This window comes from Cheilinus undulatus, linkage group 8 (assembly GCF_018320785.1).
Source record: "Cheilinus undulatus linkage group 8, ASM1832078v1, whole genome shotgun sequence".
NCBI lineage: Eukaryota > Metazoa > Chordata > Actinopteri > Labriformes > Labridae > Cheilinus > Cheilinus undulatus.
The window spans coordinates 32253725-32273986 of NC_054872.1; the positions used below are offsets into that span (position 1 = coordinate 32253725).

Below are 20262 nucleotides of genomic sequence, written 5' to 3' on the forward strand. Positions count from 1 at the left end.
TATTGACATTTTAACCCATTCTTGCCTATTTTTCCTCTGTTTGCCACTTTGAATCAATTTTGCTTGTCACTCTGTTTTGCTACTTTTATCCATTTTTGCTGTTTTGCCCCTTTAACCAAATTTGTACTGCTATTAGTCCCCTTTGCTACCTTTAACCCATTCTTGCCTCTTTTCACCCTTTTTTGCTACTTAAAAACAATTTTGTTACTTTTCAGTAGGGCTGGGTATTGCCACTGATTTCCTGAATCATTTCAATTCTGATTGTCAAGGCCCTGGTTCGATTCCATTCTTGATTCTATTCTCAATTCGATATCAATTCATGTAGGGATATTTCAGTAAAAAAATCCTATGTTGCTTCTACATGTAAGAGATTCTCAGAGAACTTAAGTTGGAAATAGTACAAAGAAAGTTCCAACTAGGCACATTATTAAAATGGTCAGGGTTTGCATTAAAAATTGACCCTAAACTAGTAGTATTTACATCACTATTTTACCTCTATGTGGCACATCCTGGATATGGTCTTTTTTGTCCAGTTTGCCTCTGTATTTGTAGTGTTAAATCCAAAATGCAGTCTGATATCCTCTTTTAAGTCTGGAGGTTCCTTGAGTGGAGCAGAGCTGCCAGGCTCCACCATGTTTGTTTTTACAGTTAAGTCACTTTTTGCATGTCCAAGTTGAAACTCTTGTTGTTAAATGAATAATAAAAAAAAAGTATATCTGATAAATCATTTTTAACTAAGTTGATTAAGTCAATGATGTATAATTACACTGAAGCTTATAATGTGGTAGTAGTAGTAACAGTCACATTTATAGTGCATACAGTGTGGTGCTCTAATGTTGATCTGTCCCTCCATCCATCAAACACTTCTGTCTGCTGTCTGTGAGGTGTGTACTATAGACACCTACACTCTAATTAAATCACACATCATGTTATCTATCATATTATGTGCATTTTATGTTGTTGAAAATGTTATATTATGCTAACTTTATAGAAAATCTACATGAGATGTGAGTTTATGACCCATATCTCTCTAAATGGCTGAGCGCTTCATCCTTTGGTAAACGGTGGGGCCGTGCATAATTTGCACAGCTGTGAAACGGGGGGGGATAGGGGTCATAAAATAAAGCACACTGTACAGAGCGACGTGTACGGTGGGTTCACAAAATAGTTTGGGTTCGCTCTTCTTGAACGTATCCCAGACAATCACCATTGTGTGTGAGTCTGTCCGATCCGTAGTGGCAGTTTAAGCTCTCTCCATCGAGTCACCTGCAGAGCTCGGCTGCTTGCGCTGCACCAGCAGAGGTTTCCATTTGAGGAAGAGATATCAAGCTTGTAATAATAACGCTCCCAGATACCCAAAATTTCAATAATTGGGCGCTAGATTTAAACCTTGAATCAGAGTCTAAATGCTTTTAGAAGCGATTGCAGGTCAACTTTCAGACTGCATGAGTGACGTAAGTCTGAAACTGGTAGTGCGAGGAGCCGACAGGAGAGGGAAAAGGCATATTTTAAAAGATCGATCTTTGGATTTTATGGATCGATATCGTATTAAAAAAAAAAAAAAGAATCGATCTGAATCGGAGGATCGATTTTTTTGAACCCAGTCCTACTTTTCAGTATTTTAGCCACTCTACCCATTTTTGCTGCTTTTGCCCCCTTTGGCCACCCTTTAACCACCTCCTGCCCCTTTTAACCCAGTTTCACCCACATTTAATTTAAAACTATTTTCCTACATTACCTTTTTTTTTTTTTTTTTTTTTTTTGCTGTTGTACGCCCTTATTTGCCACTTTTTCACAATTTTTAAAATATCTGTCTCTCAGTTTTTTTCTACTTTATTTCTGGGCATTGTGATGCTTGTACATATATTGGTGTAGCTATGAAGTCTGACATTCCTTTACTAAAGGCTTAGTTCACTGTGCCCATCCACATTGTTAACATTATGAATAAAAAAGGTAATTCAGTTTTAAGAAAAGGGGTTTACATTTTGAAAAAGGCTATATTGTACCACAGCATAAATAAATAAAACTCATTTTTGTTGCTTTGACAAGAGTGATTATTATTCAGGGTAGAAGTTTAATATGGATATCATAGTTTAACTTTACAGTAGCCCATGATTTTGCTGGCCTACATGGGCCCCAGAAAGCTCTCCCCTTTATCCCCCATTATGGGAGGCCGTGGGCTTAACTAAAACTAAAAAAGGAGCAATAACGTTCTTTCAGTTAGAATAATGCAGTTTTGGGAGATCCAACTGTTCTCATTTAAATTAAAAAATAACAAACCCTGTAAATGACTTAAGTACATCAGCAGTCATTAAAAAATATTTCTCAGAAATGAAATACATACAAAGTGTGTAAAAGTATAAAATGTACAGGTATTTATTATGCAGAAAAAGTTATTAAAATAACTGACAGGGTTTCAAACAAGGGTTGAAAAAGACATGGTTTCGAATTATGTTTTTAGGTATGTTGTTTATTAGAATCATTATTATTATTATTATTATTATTATTATTGTACACTGGTCCCAAGTAATGCAGTTTCATTACACTATATGCATGATAAGGATGGTATGATCATCAGTGTTTTTTTTTAATAAAATGAACCCCTTGTCACACATTACCAATCTGACTTTTGAAGAAGATGATTAGTGGTTGATGAACTTTGTATGCTTCAATATTGCCATATCCAACTTTCCTCTACCTTTTCCCACATCATGTGGTTACTCAGTGAAGCAAAACAGATCCAGGCTCACATAAGAGGAGAAGAGGGTTACACCTACAAAGCAAACAGAAAGTCAGCCAAATACAAACTAACATTAAAACCTATGGGCCATTAAGTTTCCACTGCAGCTAATGTAGCGCATGTATTTGGACTGTGGGAAGAATCCAGGACAGGAAAGACTTGAGTCTCCTGTCCTTGAGAGTTAAGACAGTGAAATAGTCAATTTATTACTGTCATTATTCTGCAGACATAATTTAAGGTCACCTAAATAGCTAATGTGGAGAAAATGATAGTTGTTATGATATATATGATAAAGTAAACATGAAAACAGAGTTGTTTTGAGTCAAACGCTTTTATCAGCATGCTTAAAGAAAAAGCTAACAAACTAGTATTAGGTAGATTTAACTTTGCTTGGTTATCATCCTAATTTAACACTTTTTTTTTTTTTTTCAAATTTGCTCCTTAAGGAACAAAGTCAAACATCTGCTGCTCCCAGTCATGACAAAAGATGTAGGGTAATGAGATTGTGAGTAGTGTGAGATCATGAGATTTATTGTCTGCATTGTTTAAAAAACCAAATTGTCCACTGAACTCTAGAGTAAGACAGACACCAAGTTTAATCTTACACATAATATTTGCCATGTATGGTTTAATGACATAGAAAAACAAACAGTTGAGACTTCTTTTGGCACACAAAGAACCATTATCTGCTGTTTTTCAGGTTTCTGTGTAAGATAGCCGACCTAATGAAACTCACAATTATCCTGAATAAAGCAATTAGTTTCTCTGGGTAAAAACAGATTTGGACATGTTTGGGATCACTTTAAAGACCCTGTGAAGTGAAATCCAAATTTTTTGTCTTAACACTCTAGACTATGGTCGCTGTTAACATGTGAAAACACTGAAATCTACATGTGAGTGACTTCTGGATTTGGACTGTTAGGAAGTTTTTCACCTCTTTCCAGGCTTGGTTTCATGTGGGTGGGGCCAATATGTGAGCTCATGATGTCATGCACCCACAGCAGGGAATGACCCTGCCCCTCTAACACTACAATATAAACTCACAGAGCAGTTTATCTCAGTACAGTCTTTTGTTAGCTGATGTCACTTCCTTTATTGAAAGAAAACGGTCAGTTAAATGCTGGGTTTTTTGTTCATTTTTAAGTAAATTTGCCAAATCTATCAGCTACAGTGGTAGTGGTAACATTTTTGAAATCTGAGAGGTTTGTATTTCTCCTGAGTGGGCGTGGCTTCAGCTTATTCAACAGACATGCCCTCACCATCCTGGAGCAGATTTTACTGCCTCATTACCTCCACCAAGGAGGTTATGTGATCGGCAGGGTTTGTTAGCAACATAACTCAAAAATTTCTGGACGGATTTTGATGAAATTTTCAGGTAATGTCAGAAATGGCATAAGGAAGAACTGATTAGATTTTGGGAGTGATCCAGATCGCCGTCTGGATCCAGGAATTTTTCAAAGGATTCTTCACTATTGGGAGATAGGGCTAATGGCAGAGGTCTGCGCTCTCCAGGTGCTTTTCTAGTTTTTCATGATTTTGAAGCTTAATTTGATAAACTTAGAGGTGTTTTAGTTGACATTTAGGGGTTCATAACACAGTGACCTGTCATACAACAAACCTAAATACAGATTCCTTTTCACTTTACAGGGTCTTTAAGAACTCCACAACATTTATAGCATATAGCACATCTGGTCAGATTCAATAAACATGGTACAGCTAATGAGTTTGAGCATGCTCCAGTATTGAGCAAAAGTAAATATGCAATGATGAGCAGATGATGAAGTAAAGTTTAACAATTCATCCTGAGAAGAACTTGAGAGTTTTTTCTTCTTGTCTTGGCCATCATTTAAATAATTATTAAGACTTTAGTCACCCTCGTGGAGGTGCAAGAGGACTGATTAACTGGACTCACTGGCTTTGTGCAATATTTATTTTTGGGTCAAAGTTTGAGAAAGCCTCAATATAAATAGTTAACTCCTTCCACCAGTTAGAGCAACTATAAGCTCTCAAATATTGTGATGCAACAACAATCCTTTTCAAGTCTTTGATTTCAACAGAAAAATGACAAACTGAATTAGCTGCAAGTGATCAATCTTCCTTTTATTAGGTGCATTATTGGTATGTTACACTATTTACACAGCTTTTTGTTATACTGAAAATATGCTGAATGGTTTCACAAGGCACAGCACTGATATGAAAATTGTAAGAATTAAGGAAAGTCAAAGACACTGTTAATATGTGATGTAAATGTAACAATCTGAAAGCACACCAGCAGTGAATGCGACTCTCTCCCTCTTTCTCTCTCTCACAGTTTTGCAGTTGACTTGTCAGGCTGAGGTCCCAGCCACTTTTCACCTGAAACAGAGAACATAATGAGTGTGGGGTGACAATCTCAGACAGTTTTAGCTACAACTCCTACAAAGATGCTGAGCAAACCATTGAAACTTGCAGTGAAAACTTTTTGAATACTTTTGCTGCAGCAACAAGCTAAATCTGTCCACTATGCCTGCTAAAATATACAGTACACAGGTTTAAGCCTATATTTTTGTCTTACCTAGTGTTATTCAAAGTGCATTTGCATTATACTGTGTCAAAATTATTTTTAACAGTGTATTATAACGCTATGACAGCTTACTTACCGATGCAGTGGGCCATCAGCTCAAATCTGTCAGATCCAAAAAACATCTCTGGCTTTCCATCTACGTGGCACACAATCATGGGGAAGCCAAATGCCTGGGGAGAGGCAGAAGGAGAGATTGTTTTTAATCTATTTTCATTTTTTTTAATGTCTCATCTGAATCTACAAGGAGAATTGAACTAAACTGACCCCATAATTAAGTGCTTCTTCTGAGGAGTTTTTCAGCTTGTCTTTGATCTCCTTCGAGGTGTACATACTTAGCACTTCTTTAATCTCATTTTCAGACAATCCAGCCTTCTTCGCCGCCTGCACAGAAAAAATAGAAATATGAACACTCTGACAAAAATGGAAAGTGCTTCTTGATATTCTCCACTCGTCAGCAGAAGTTTGTACCTCTGACAGTGATGCAGGTTCGGTGATGTCTTTGTCCTCACTCCAGATCCTTCTCCACAGCTCCCGGGACACCCGCTCCACCTTCTTGTCCCCACCTTTCTCCTTCTCCTGTACTGCTGCCACAAAACGCATCGCAGATAAGGAGCCTAGAAAAGGAACAAAGACAACAGCTGAAACTCAGTGCATTATTGTTCTGCTTGATAAAAAAAAACCCTACAAAGAATTATGTGGTGCAAAGCAACAGTCACAAGAGGGATAACAGGCCAACTAATAATAGTACAGAATTTCCTTTGGACTTAATAAAGCTGCATCTATTTTACCTTTTCTGAACATGACATCAGCAGGGTCAGATGGAGTCTGTAAAGGAACATTAAAATACTCTGCCAAGCGGGCCAGATCCTGGGTCATGTACATGAACTTGTTTGGAACCAAACCAGGGGGCTTGTTGCCTGTCATAACAGAAAAAAGAGCATGATGAGATGGTTGTGGACATATAACTAGGATTATCACAATACCTAACCTGGGAATTAAACTAGTTTAAAGACAAACTTTTTTGATAACAGCAAAAATCAGGAGTCCCAGGCTCTGACTATTGAGAACGTTTATTATTTGCCAAAAAATGCTGGAAAAGTCCTGCATGCTATTAGATCACACAGATATGTTTCTAAAAGCATCCCAGTATTAAATATTTTGAAAATCTCACTTGTAACATGACCCGCAACTGCCACTCATACAGTGAATCCAGACCACTTTTTTTAATTTGTTATGTTGCAGCCTGATGCTACATTTGAAGAAACTCATCTTTATTCTTATAAATCTAAACTCATTACCCTATCCTGGCAAAATCGAAAAAAATTAAGACATTTTTACAAACGCAAAATATCACACTGGCATAGGTATTCAGAGATTTTGCAAAAGACTTGAAATTTAGCTCAGATTCCTCCCATTTTGAATCTGGCGGTCAGACTGAGCTCCAGAGATCCTGTGTGGAGATGGGACAAAGTTCCAAAATGAAAACCATCACTGCAGCTCGCCACTGATCTGGGCCTATGGCAGAGTGGCTGAATAGAAGTCTCTCCTCAGTGCAAAACACATGAAAGCTAGCTTGGAGTTTGCAAAAAAAAGCATCTGACAGACTCTCAGACTGTGAGAAACAAGATCCTCTGGTCTAATGAAATCAAGATTGCACTGTTAATGAAATGTTACGTCTGGACACCAGGCACCACTTATCCCCTGCCCAATACCGTCCTAACTGTAAAGCATGGTCATGGCAGCATCATGCTGTGGGGGTGTTCTTCAGCAGCAGGGATTGGAAGACTGGTCAGGTTGAGGGAAAGCTGAATATAGCAAAGTACAGAGATATCCTTGATGAAAACCTGTTCCGCAGTGCTCAAGATCTCAGACTAGGCCGAAGATTCACCTTCCTGCATGACAATGACCCTGAGCACACAGCTAAGACAACACAGGAGTGTCTTTGGGACAACACTGAATTTCTTACAGTGTGCCAGCCAGAGCCCTGACTTGAACCCTGTTGAGAATCTCTGGACATTTTGAATCATACCGCGAGTCAAAATGTGTCTGTTGTGGCCACTGCCTTGCCTAGTACTAAAACTACTTAAAGGGACCATTTTGAGTGCTGATTCCTCTGTTTTGTGCTGTAGGTCCATTAACAGTCCCAATTCCCATGAGAGGATTTGCAAAGAAGAACAGCAGAAAATCGCCCAATCCAGGTGTGCAAAGCTTGTTGGATCATATTTAAAAAAGACTCAGAGCTGTAATCACTGCTAAAGGTGCTTCAGCTAAGTGCTGAGTAAAGGGTCGGACTACTTATGTCTGTGATGTTTCAGTTTTTTCTTTTTAGTACATTTACAAACAATTCTGTTTTCACTTGGGGTACTGAATGTAGATTAATGAGGAAAATGAATTTAAATGTTTGTAGCATCAGGCTGCAACGAGGCAAGCTGAAAAACAAAAAAATGATGGGGGGGGTCTGAATACTTCCTGTATGGGCTGTAGTTGTTAACCTTCAATTACATAATCTGAACCTGTAATTCAACTTTAACTTGAAAGCAAATACTCAGCTTTAGTCTGTGATTTATGGTGCAGGACAGAAAGATTTGGGGAAGAAGAGAATGGATATACTCTTGTAAAGCAAGGGTAATAATACATTGCACTTAATGAAATGCACTCTCCACCTGTTTATTTACCTGATCCCTGCATGATGCCACCCAGAAAAGCAGGGCGCAGTTTGAGCTCCATATTCCACACATTTCTGTATCTGCACATGACCTGTGAACAGAAACGAGCCGTGTTAAGTTTCAGTATAATCAAAGCCTGTGACAGTGCTATTTAGGTCGATTAATATCAAACTAAACTGACCTCAAAGCCCAGCCAAGAGTACGGAGAGACCACGTCGTAGAAGAGCTCGACCACTTTCTTAGATGTCATTTTCAATAGTGCAAGGTCACAGCTTTGAAGTAGGGGTAATAAAACCAGATGTGATTTTTACCTCGCTGGCCAGTATTGAGTGAACAAACTGAGTTTCTCCTTTAGCTGCGAGCCGTCTGAGTTCACAGTTCAGTGTGCCAAAGTTCAACCGACCTGACCGTGGAGCTTCTTCATGCAATGATTAGTCAAAGTAATTTTTAAACAAAAATTCACCTTGGAAATATTTCTGTTGGTTCAGTTTGGCTAAAATGACCGGACTAGCTTGCTGGTATCTCTGATGTTTATGTAGAAATAGATGTAGCTGTTTGTTAGCTACAGCTAGCGAGAGCTATAAAACGCATGGATAGGTTAAAACAAAATGTCTAACTGGAATGACAGAAACATTACTGCCCTCATCTGGAACAACGCGGTGGAAATCGTCTCTCTTCTTCTACGCCTGTTTACGTGTGTTTTCATCGAGACTACAAGCCGTTGTCGAGGCGACGGAGCGGATTGGCGCCGCCTGTTGGACTGGAGAAAAAGGCAGTACATTAAAAATAAAGGGAACAAAATGTTGAACAAATAATTGACATATGAGGACAAAATTATTAGCCCTGCTACAAAAAGTTCATATTTAAATATTTCCCAAGTGCTGGTTAACAGAGCAATGATTTTTTTGCCACACATTTTCCAAACAGTCTAGTTTTATTTTTGAGGCTTCCTTACATCAATTTACTTTACAGAACTGCTAGGCTCAAAATGATTATCCCACTTTATAATCTAACTTTTTGTTGATTCATAGCACAAATCAGTGTTTTGCAATGATTTGATTTAACTTTGTATGGCTCGAAACTTGTAAAATCAAGTTAAACTGAGGGTTATCTTCCAGTTTACACACAGTATACAAACTTGAGTAAGGGTTTGAGCTGTCACTTGAGAAAGCATCCTGACAAAAACAAAATAAAGCAGTTTAGACTTGAGAGAAAGAGTTGTTGATGCTCACAAAGCAGGGGAAGGATATACAAAGTTATCACAGCATTTCCAAGAGTCAAGAACTGGAGTGAGAAATATCATCAAGAAATTCAAAGACAGCCACAGTCTAGAACAAGCCTGGCAGAGGTGGGAAAGAAAGATTTCAATGACTCTGGAAAGAAAACTAGCAACAGATGTGTCTAAAGACTCCGCAACAACTGTCAAGACACTAATGAATGACTTAGCCAAGTCAAGAATTGTAGTCTAAAAGAAGGCAGTCCCCAGAGCCCTGCACAGGAATGGACTGTGAGGTTACAGACCCAGAAAAACTTCCCTTCTGCAGAAGAAACACTTTCAGATCAGACTGAAGTATGCCAAGAACAACCTCGAGAAAGATTATGTACACTGGAAGCATGTCCTTTGGTCAGATGAGACCAAACTAGAGCTTTTTGGCCATAGAGACGCGTATAACTCAAAGAATTCCGACCCCACAATGAAACACAGAGATGAGAGTATAATACTGCGAGGATTCTTCAGTGCACCTGGAAATAGAAATCTTGTAAATGTGGAAGGAACCATGAAGAAAAGATATTAGATCCTGGAAGAAAACCTCAAGCAGTCAGCAGCAAAACTGGGTCTCTGTCATAGCTTTGTCTTCCAACACGGCAACTCAAAACATTCATCAATCCTGGTGAAGAGCTTCTCCAGAAGACCAAAGAGAGTGTTATAGACTGGCCTGGTCAGAGGGACTTGAATCCCATTGAAAATCTGTGGGAATGAACTGAAGACCAAGGTCTATGGCAGAAGACCATCAAATCTGGCGGTGCTTAAGAGATTCACCAAAGAAGAAGAATGTGATGGGATTCCTCAGGACACGTGTCTGAGACTTGTTGAAAAGTAGAACAAACGACTGCAGGCTGTTATCCAGCAAAAAAGACACCCAACTGAATATCAGCATCAATTATTAGCATTTGACCCTGTTAGTTTTTATGAAATAATTTTTTTCTGTGTGCAATGTAAAATAATGTATGCATCCAAAGTAAAACTAGGACGTTTGGAAAAGCTGTGATAAACATTCCTTGATTCTTTAAAACAGCACTTGAGAAAAACTTTAAAAATTATATTTTCAAAGGGGGGGCTGATAATTTTGTTTGCATCTGTTTATGCTTTCATTTAAACATATTTATTAAATACTGATTTTCTTTGTACATTTTTTTACACATACATTGACATAACAGTGGCAATTTGTGGATATGGTATAGAAAAAAGAAAATTTAATTGATTTATCTATCCAGAATATTTGGACAAATTTACAAGTAAAACATGTTAAAGGGGACATATTATGCAAAAATCACTTTTTCAGGCTTTTCTTACACAAATATGTGTCCCTGGCCTGTCCACAATCCCCTCAAGTATCAGAAAAATCCATTCCCTCTCCCCCTCTTTTTCTCCACCTTTCAGAAAATGTGTGCTGAAATAAGTGGTTCTCAGATTTTACATGTAGTGACCTCACCAGGGGCCTAAGCACCCGCCCCCAGGTTTGGTTGGGCCTCCTCCACTTGGAGGAAAGTTCCGCCCTCCTCTCCTGATCTTCTCAGCCACCAGCTGGGATGCTGGAATTCCCAAATCTTTTCTGCTTCTTTTTACATTAGGAATAACATCTGTATTTAGAAAGTTATTACTTTATTTTTTAAATCTTGTTTGGTAAAAATAAAACATTTTCAAAGCTACAGAAATACTTTCCTACATATGTGCTCATTTTAAATCAACTCTCATCGCTTCTTCAAAACTCTATTTTCTCTCTTTATTTCCTTAATAAAGCAGTATTTTATTGGTTAAAAACACAAAGGTGTAAACATTTGAATCTTTCCTGGCAGTTTTATATTTCACAAAAAGACATTTTACAGATCCTCATTTATGTAAATAATATCAATGCTATGACAGTAAAATAATTATACTCTGAGAAATACTCTTTACTTTTATGTTCTCTTTACATTAAACCCATCGACAGGGATAATAATGAAGTTTCCATATAGGTTAGGAATGTCTTTAAGTATATTAACCTCTAAAATCTATAAAATAGAGTTTTCTTTTATGTCTCCTCTTGAGGACTAGTTTGCTCTTTGGGTTCAGCTGCTCCTGAAGTGTCAGACAACGCAGGTAGAGGTCCTGGAGATTTGTCACTATACAAACAGAAAAAAGAATGTCTTAAAAGTTTTCATATAATTTAAGATAAATCTGTTTCACTGAGTCTTACCTGTCTCCATCTTTCTCTGTCTGTGAAAGTAGTACAAACAGATACATCAGAAAAACTTTTCAATAAGCATCCTTCAAAAAGATTAGTTAATCTTGTAAACCTTTACCTTTGGCCTCTGTGATGCACTGACGGCATTCTTTCTGGGAACCCCGAGAGTCTCAAAGGAGTGGCTCCGCACTCTAATGGCTCTCTAATGATGGAATATAAAGAAAAATAAATGTGTAAATCAAATTAATAAAACAAGTTTTGAACTGGAAAGGGAGGGAACATTTACCTTAAAGTTCTCAATGAATCCTCCACTCCCCTCAGTCAATCCTCGCACGCCCTCAGAAGATGGGAGAGCAGACAGTGATGGATCTCCCATCATGCAGTGGGAACGAGTAGAGAGTTCGGTCTGTAAGCTTTCCAGGAGTGACGAACGGGTGCGAAGCTTCAAGAGTGGAGAAACAGGAGAGAAATCAGACCACAAAGCTGTATTTCCACAAATAAAAACATGAATATAACAAAGTTTCTCCTCTACCTCCAGTCGGCTGAAGCGTTGAGCTTTGTAGCAGGAAATCTCTGCATTGATGAGTTTGGTCAGAAGGAATTCTCTCAGCAGGGATTGCTTAGAGACAGGACAGATGAAACAAAGTGCTGTAATCATCTCAGTAAATGATTTGTACTCAGGTTAGCATGATGTGGATACAAACGCTGATGGCTGCATAGATGGGGTGATAAAAAAAGTCTAGTGGTTGGAAGATCAAAGATGAGGGGGAATTTCAGACACGCAATAACCATAAAATAACGATCAAAGACTGCTGCAGAAAAGAGCTAAAAACCCAGGATGGTTTTAAAGCTCTGTCTCTGCACTACATACTTATGCTCAGCAGATCTGAAGCCTTTATTTACTTAAAAAAGGGAGAAAATAAAGCATTTTAAACATTTACTAACTAATTAATACATATTCTTCCAAAATGTGACACACTAAGGAAGTGGAGCAGCTACTCTCTTACTAAGGCCTTGAAAGAGTCCTGGTTTTGCTAATCTTTTTCTATTTGAGAATTTTGGGGACCACTGTGTTCTTGGGAACCTTCAGTGCAGCAGATTTTTCTGGTAGCCTTCTGCAGATCTGTGCCTTGCAACAATCTTGTCTCTGAGCTCTGCAGGTAGTTCCATTGACCTCATGGTTTGGTTTTTGCTCTGACATGCATTGTCAGCTGCGAGGCCTTCTATAGAGAGGTGTGTGCCTTTCCAAATCATGTCCAATCAATTTTATTGACCACAGGTGGACTCCAATCAAGGTGTAGAAACATCTCAGCAAAGATCAAGAGAGATGGAAGGCACGTGAGCTAAATTTCAAGAGTTGCTGCAAAAGGTCTGATTACTATGTCAATACTATATTTCAGATTTTTGTATTTTCAAAATTGACTGTAGCATCAGGCTGCAACATAAAACTGAAAAAAGTGAAAGGGTCTAAATACTTTCTGAATGCGCTGTATATCTGGCAACTTCAGACACATGACATTCTCAATATGATGTAACATTTAGTATGTTTAGTGTGAAAGTATGCTATTTCAGTCCCTTCTCTCAGCAGACATTCAGACAACAAAGTAGGGAAAGCACAGGCACTGTAACTAATTCAATTAGTTCCATTTAGATTAACCAGTTTCACAGACCTCAGTGAACATGCTAAACCACTGACAAAGGCTCAGAGGGAGACTTAATGACATTGAGCCATGGTTGAAGTTATCACAGTGGTACTATTTCTGTGTTATTAAATATAACCAGCTACTGAGAATAGAAGAAAACTGCACGACTGCATTAGTGACTGACAGAATGACAAATAAGAAGGAGGTTAAACATCTAGTTTGGTAGTTGTAACATATTCAATAAAGTTTCTCAGAAAAATAAACACAGTGTTTAGACATTATTTATATATTCTTACATCTGTGAAGATGGGAGGATCAGGGAGGACCGGACCAAAGGGAGGAACATCCTCTCTGGCTGTGACCGACACCTGTGAAAAGATGAAAATATCAGAACCTGACTAACAAAACTTAAATGATCTATACCAGTGAAAGTTTTTAGGGGGTCTCAAATGTGTGTCTGAAAAAAAATCTGGCAAATGACTTTGATGTACAGAAGCTGTAAGTTGACATACATCCATATGTTTTTTCTTCCATTTCCCTCTGATAAAAAGTAAATATTGGCACCTTTCTTAAGATTTTGACTTAACTATCTTATCATCTATAACAAAGCTGGTTTCCCCATAATGACTGTCAATTTCTTGGGATCTCTAGAAGTCAACAAGAATTTACATGGCATGATGGGAAACGGAGTAAAATCAACTGTATGCATGCACATCCGTTTAGGGTGTCTACAATGATCTGTCTTCAACCATGCTTGTTTCTTTATATAGGTATATGTGATGTTCTAACAATTTTCATCAAATCAATCCAAGATAAACTTGTGGTTGAACATTTTCCTAAATTAGGGTCTAGGTTTCTCATTAAGGAAGTGTTGGTGGGCCCTAAGGCTAGACCAATTAAGAACCACTCATCTAGACAATGTTGTACAGTTAATTTACTTGATTAAATTTACAACTGTAAACCAAAAATGTTTTGGGGTATTTTGGCTCAGACCAGTGGGAAAAGCAGAGGTAGTATCACTAATATCAACAGGGGCTGCATCCCATTTAGATGAATCCATTTCCTGCACCATCTTTTTGAATGTGACTGTAGGAATCACCTGGTAAGCAGTTTCTTCTGTCTCCTCCTCCCTCTGAATCCTGCGGACCACCACGAAACAGTGCAGGAAGTGAGACTTGATAACATCAGACAGAAAGGGAGTCTGGCCCTGCTGGTAGACCAAAGCTACAATGTCATTCCCGATGTGTCTTTTCCTTTGTAACTGTGCAGGACGACAAAAAGTGTGTCAATGTTTGCTTAAGAAACAAGTCTCTGAGCTGATTCTTAAAATAGACCTCACACTGTCTGACCTGCTGTGGGTCACCCTCGGTGAATGGCAGCTTAGTTGCGACATGAAACATGATTTCTCTTCCATGAAAGGAAGTGTAGACGGCTTCACTTCCCGTCTGACCGTGACACACGTCCAGTCCTCCTCTAAATCTGAGAAAAGGGAGTGAGGAAGGGAAATCTGTGATGCTACACAGTGCATGCTCCTCCAGGTTTCATCACTATGATGGAGCTTACCTGGTAAAGCCTTGCAGCTGAATCGTCTCTCCAAGAATAGAGAGGAAGTCTTTGAACTGGTCACTCTCCTCGTTGTTACACAGTATGTCCTCTTCAGTTAACTACAGACAGATGGATTCGGTCTGAGAGGAAAGGCTATGATTTGACCTTTAAGGGCAGATCTGAATGCAGAACATTATCTCGACCGGTACTTTTACCTGTCCCTCCTTTTGGTACAAAATGCCAAACTTGAAATTCTGAGACACTCGATGTTCGTCAAATGCAGTTATGAGATCTGGAGCCTGGGGGTTTAAATGTGAGAGAGGTTTGATAGGAATTGTTAAAAAGAAGCTGTCTAATGTTTGATTCATTTTGGGAGCATTACCTTGAGGTAGCCGACCACTTCAAACTTTGAGACAGTCACTCTGTCGCAGAGCATCTAGAGAGAATTCAGAAACATGTCTTTAACACTAATCATTTAACATCTTTTAAAATAGTGACATTTACCAAGAAACTTACTTGATTCTATCTGTTCTAAGCTACTTTTGTCTTCTATTTTGATTTGTATCAGAAGGAAACATTGCCCTTTTAATCCACTAAATCTATTAGACCCCTTGCATTTTTTATGTTGAAGCCTGATGCTACAGTAGTTTATGAAATAAAAAAGTGAAAACAGAATTGCAGAATATTCTACAAAAACATTAACAAGACTATCACTTTGACATAAGTGTTCAGACCCTTTACTCAGTACTTAGTTGGAGCACCTTTGGCAGCAATCACAGCCTCAAGTCTCTTCGAATACTGACACAACAAGCTTTGCACACCTGTTTTTTTTCTGCCTTTCTTCTTTGCAGATCCCCTCAAGCTCAGTCAGGTTGGATGGGGACTGTCAATGGAAAAACATTTTCAGGTCTCTCCAGGTGCTTTATTTTTTGCAAATTCCAGGCAGGCTTTAATGTGCTTTGCACTGAGGAGAGGCTTCTGTTTAGCCCCCCTGCCATAAAACTCAGATCAGTGGAGGGCTGCAGTGATGGTTGTCCTTCTGGAACTTTGTCCCATCTCCACACAGGAATTCAGGAGCTCAGTTAGAGCGACCATTGAGCTCTTTGTCACATCTCTCTCCCACGGTTGCTCTGTTTGGCCAGGTGACCACCTCTTGGAAGAGAACTACTTGTGCCAAATCTGTTACATTTGAGAATTATGGAGTACCCTTGGGGACATTTAGTGCAGCAGCAATGTTTTCAGAGCCTTCTCCAGACCTCTACCTTGCAACAGTGCTGTATTGGAGCTCTGTAGGCAGTTTCTTTAGACTTGGTTTTTGCTCTGGTATTCTTTTTTAGCTGTGAGGCCTTCTATAGAAAAGTGTGTAGCTTTCAAAAAATCAATTTGAACAATTGTAGCATCAGGATGCAACATAACAAAATCGAAAAAAGTAAAGGGGATCCGAATACTTTCTGAGTGCACTGTATGCAACAACCTAATAGTTGTCGGACTAACCTAAATTGATACACAAATGACAGAGTGCAATCTCCTTGGCCCAAACTGTAAATCTCAATCAGCATCAACATCATCAGCCACTCAATAATTATGACCAGATATAATTACCAGAGTAAGTAGTTCATACCTTTGCTAATTCCACAGCAGATGGGATGTTGGGGAAAAGAGAGACAGAGAAAACTCCATGTAGAGAGCACTCCTTCATCCTGAGAGAGAAGAGACACAGTCAGACTATGTGCATTGTTTCAAATTAACAGATTCAGCACACAAAAACATGCAAATTAGATGTACTGACTCCCATTTAAACATGTTATAAGACATAAAATTACCATACTTAACCACACCTGGCTTTAATATTGATTGGTAGGTCACATAAATCCTTGTGCAGTGCACATGTCAGAAACTGAGTTGAGCTGAGCAGAGAAACTTTCTCCACACAACTAATAAACTTTTTGTTATACTGCACATGGGAAGGAAGGACAACTGTAAGAAACACTGTTGTTTAATTGCCCTGCACCCACATGGTGTGCGTATAACCACCCTCTATCTAGATATTGCACACAATCTAACAAAGGCCTAGTGAAATAACACAGAAGTAACACACTTTTTGAATTTAGGGAACAATTCTATTGAAGCCTAAGAGATAGGAATGCATTGAAAATAGTCCTATAGTTGGTTAAAATGGGTGGAGCTCTCAACCTCAGTATAACCCGCAGCTTGTTCTCCTCTTCCTCCAAACACACAGACAGAACCAGAGGCCCCAGAGCTGGATCCACTGCTGTGAATGAGTGATGATACTACAAAGGGAAAAGATGATAAAACACAAACTCCACATTAGGAGAGATGATACATTCTTTAGTTTTTTAGTTAAATCTCCTCTAAAGAGATATTATCTGGTCATGAAACAGACTAGAATGTAAATTAATGCCACAATATGAGCTACAAAATAAACCAGACCATCAGAAAGGAGACTTTTAGTTTAACTTAGGGATCTTTAATGTCCAAAACCATGTGGGGGGTACTGCTCGAATATGAGGTCCTGAGGCTGAGATGGTGAGCCATCAGGTCTCTGTATGACCAAAGTGAGAGCGGTGTCCATATCGTAAGCACAAAGTCGAGCATTTTCCCAGTGCATGTGTGCCTCCTCCAGGGATGCCACTTATCTCCAATTCTGTATTCATGGACAGAATCTTGAGGCGCGGTTGGGCGGAGGAGGGTCTCTGGTTGGGGACCATAGAATTTCATATTTGTTTGTTGCAGATGATGCGGTTCTGTTGGCTTCTGCTAGGGACCTCCAGCAGGCTTTGGAGTGGTTTGTCACTGAGTGCAAAGCCGTTTGGATGAGAATCAGCACCTCCAAATCCAAAGGCCGTGGTTCTCTACTGGAAAATGGTGGACTGGGCTCTCTTGGTGGGGAGTGAGTCCTTGCCTCAAGTGAAGGGGATCAAATATCTCGGGGTCTTGGTCACAAGTGAGGGTAGAATGGACTTGGAGATGGACAGGCAGATTGGTGCAATGTCAGCAGTACTGCAGATGTACTGAACAATTGTGGTGAAGAGGGGGCAGAGTCGGAGGGCAAAGCTCTCAATTTAACGGTCGATCTTTATTCCAGCTCCCACCTATGGTTATGAACTTTGGATATTGACGGAAAGAATGAGTTCAAGCGGTTGAGACTAGATTCCTCAGGAGGGTGGCTGGGCTCAGCCTTGAAGAAAGGGTGAGGATCTCGGACATCCAGATGGAGATCAAAAGTAGAGCCACAGCTCCCTCATACTGATGTGGTTCAGGCATCTGATTAGGATGGCTCCTGGATGCCTCGCTGTGGGGGTCTTCAGGCCACATTCAACTGGGAGGAGACCCTGGGGTGGACCCAGGGCTTATTGGGAGAGATTACACAACTCATCTGAGCTGGGAACACCTCAGACCCAACCGAAGATAAGCGAAAGAAAATGTTGGATGGGACCTGAGCCCTTTTGGGGTTGATAGGGAACTAGGAAACTTTGAGGGAAGAGAGAAGTAAATGTAGCAAAAATAAGAATAAACTGTTACATTATTTGTGGCAATAACATTTTAGTGTGCATTTTGAAATCTACAGTATGTGTTTTTTAGCTATGCTAATCTTTCCACTTGAAAAAATTAACACGTACCACTCTGGCAGCTGCAATGTGTTCTACTCTGTTATGCATGAAAGTCAGTCTGCCACTGAAATGTAGCTACCTGCCTTCTCTTAAAATGGAAAATGTCCAAACAAGTTAAGACTGCTAGGTGATCAGACTGGACTTAATTCAACTGCCAGAGAGCAGTAACCACAGAAAACCACCAGGGAATCTACATTTCATCAGTGTAGCCAGCATTTACAGAACAATAGGCAGCTATAAGTAAGAATGGCCATGATGTGCCCATATATGCTCTCCGCCTTGAGATCCTCAAGATATTAAGAAGTTGAGTGTTTATTTTTTAAATTTTCCATCATTATGTAAGGAAGGAACAAAGAATATATGAAATTTATCATGGGGTAGGGTCCCTCCCAAAGACTACTGTCATATAGGGGTCATTGATGTGGCAAAGTTTGGTCATTCCTGTAGTGATACATGCAGAGATCAGTAAAAAGATTAGACAAACACTGTGACCACAGGGTGACATATAGGTTTTCTAAAGTTTCCTCACTCGTGAGCGGAAGAACTCATGGTAGATTCTGGCCTCTGCGTCTCTCTCCATGATGTCATAGCTCTCTGGATCAGGGCCTGAGTGGGATGAGGTGGGACTCGCATCTGCAAGCTTCTCCAGTGGGGGGTCTATCCAGTAACCCCCTGACTCTGAAGGCAGGATGAGCGGCAGGTCTCCACCTATTGTTAAAATTGGAGACTAAAACAGACACAAAGGAGCACCTGATGGTGAAGCAGTTATGTTTGTGTAGTTTCTGTTTTCGGAGAAACAAATGTCATGGTGCTCTGGGAAAGGTCAATGTCAACACACATACATAAACACAGAATCAAACCTGCGAAACAAGTAAGCTCCACATCTCTTTTTTAATTTTCAGACTGAAGACCAACCTTCAGAGGAAGAGGGAACTCACACCGCTGCTCATCGATTCTGCTGCCCTGATGGACAAAGGGGAGTATTGATGATAAGAAACTACCTTAACACACATACACACACTACTACGGATCAATGCGTGTGTAACTCACCTGCAGCTTTTCGATGATTTCAAACAGCTCAGTGTCCTGATACGAACAACAGGCAGCAGGGGCCAGACACAAATGTTAGACGGAGAGGAAGAAGAAGAGGAACATGACACACACTTCAGCTACAACTTGACTTCTCACAGAGGCAGGATATTGAAACGCATTAAGAATATTGAATTAAACTCAAAGGGGTTAGGTGCATGCTGGATATGATTATGATAATAATACCACCCTCTGGTTGCTGCTGGCAGAGAGGAAAGGCTTGCTTTCTGCTGCAGGAGAGTCCAGGATGCCCAGGATGTTTTCCTCTACAGATTCAGGTCTGCAGCAACAGGTTAAAATGCATCAAGGACTGAGCAATGAATCACTTTTGCTGAATTTTTTTTTTTTTTTTTTTTTTTTGCATGACAAAGCTTGAATGCTGCTTGCAATAAAAGAGAAAAAATTCACCTGGCCTCGTCATCGCATGTGAAGTTGTCTACACTGTAAACAAGGAAGTTAAAAAAGAAATAAACTTACATAGACATGATTAAATAAAAAAAATGTTCCTTTTTTTTAGCCAGCTGTTAAATGCCAGTTCAAATTTAAAACAGTCAGTCTTCACTCACCCTCCATATGCCCCGAAAGTGAAACTTCTCTTCCTGGAGAAGGACGTGTCATTCCTCTTTTCTCCCTCCATGTCTCTGCTATCACTCTGAGTGTTTGTACATGCCAGTTTGTGACCGAGTCAATCAGGGCTGGCTAAGGTTGAATTAATTCACTCTATCATTCTGTCACTCCTCCTCCTCTTCCTCTCTGCCCCCTGCCTCTCACTCATTTAAGCTTCCCTTTCCTCCCTCTGTCCTGCTGTCAAACACACAGGCAGCATTAACCCGCTCCTGGTCGCAGGTGTAGCAGCTGCAACAAGGTGTGAAGAAAAAAAAGACGAACACTGCTTCATGGCCATCGATCCTTGTGCTCAAATAAACATCCGTGATGGA

The 20262-nt window shown here is 39.6% G+C and overlaps 2 protein-coding genes across 2 annotated transcripts; both read right to left on the reverse strand.

Annotated features, from left to right (window-relative positions):
* Positions 1-4819: 4819 nt before the first annotated feature.
* LOC121513408 (glutathione S-transferase kappa 1-like) lies at positions 4820-8608 on the reverse strand. The gene is made up of 7 exons (XM_041793150.1): positions 8151-8608; positions 7979-8060; positions 6092-6220; positions 5772-5917; positions 5568-5684; positions 5380-5473; positions 4820-5095 (listed from the first exon to the last, which is right to left on the reverse strand). The coding sequence occupies exons 1-7, from the start codon at positions 8217-8219 to the stop codon at positions 5046-5048; spliced, it is 687 nt and encodes a 228-aa protein (XP_041649084.1). The 5' UTR covers positions 8220-8608; the 3' UTR covers positions 4820-5045.
* A 2274-nt stretch (positions 8609-10882) lies between these two features.
* On the reverse strand, positions 10883-20262 carry si:ch1073-90m23.1 (rap1 GTPase-activating protein 2). The gene is made up of 19 exons (XM_041793144.1): positions 19891-20262; positions 19733-19765; positions 19514-19604; positions 19286-19321; positions 19151-19198; positions 18765-18962; positions 16797-16894; positions 16225-16303; positions 14986-15039; positions 14819-14902; positions 14622-14722; positions 14408-14537; positions 14158-14319; positions 13355-13426; positions 11948-12034; positions 11702-11857; positions 11534-11617; positions 11428-11447; positions 10883-11353 (listed from the first exon to the last, which is right to left on the reverse strand). The coding sequence occupies exons 1-19, from the start codon at positions 19959-19961 to the stop codon at positions 11263-11265; spliced, it is 1695 nt and encodes a 564-aa protein (XP_041649078.1). The 5' UTR covers positions 19962-20262; the 3' UTR covers positions 10883-11262.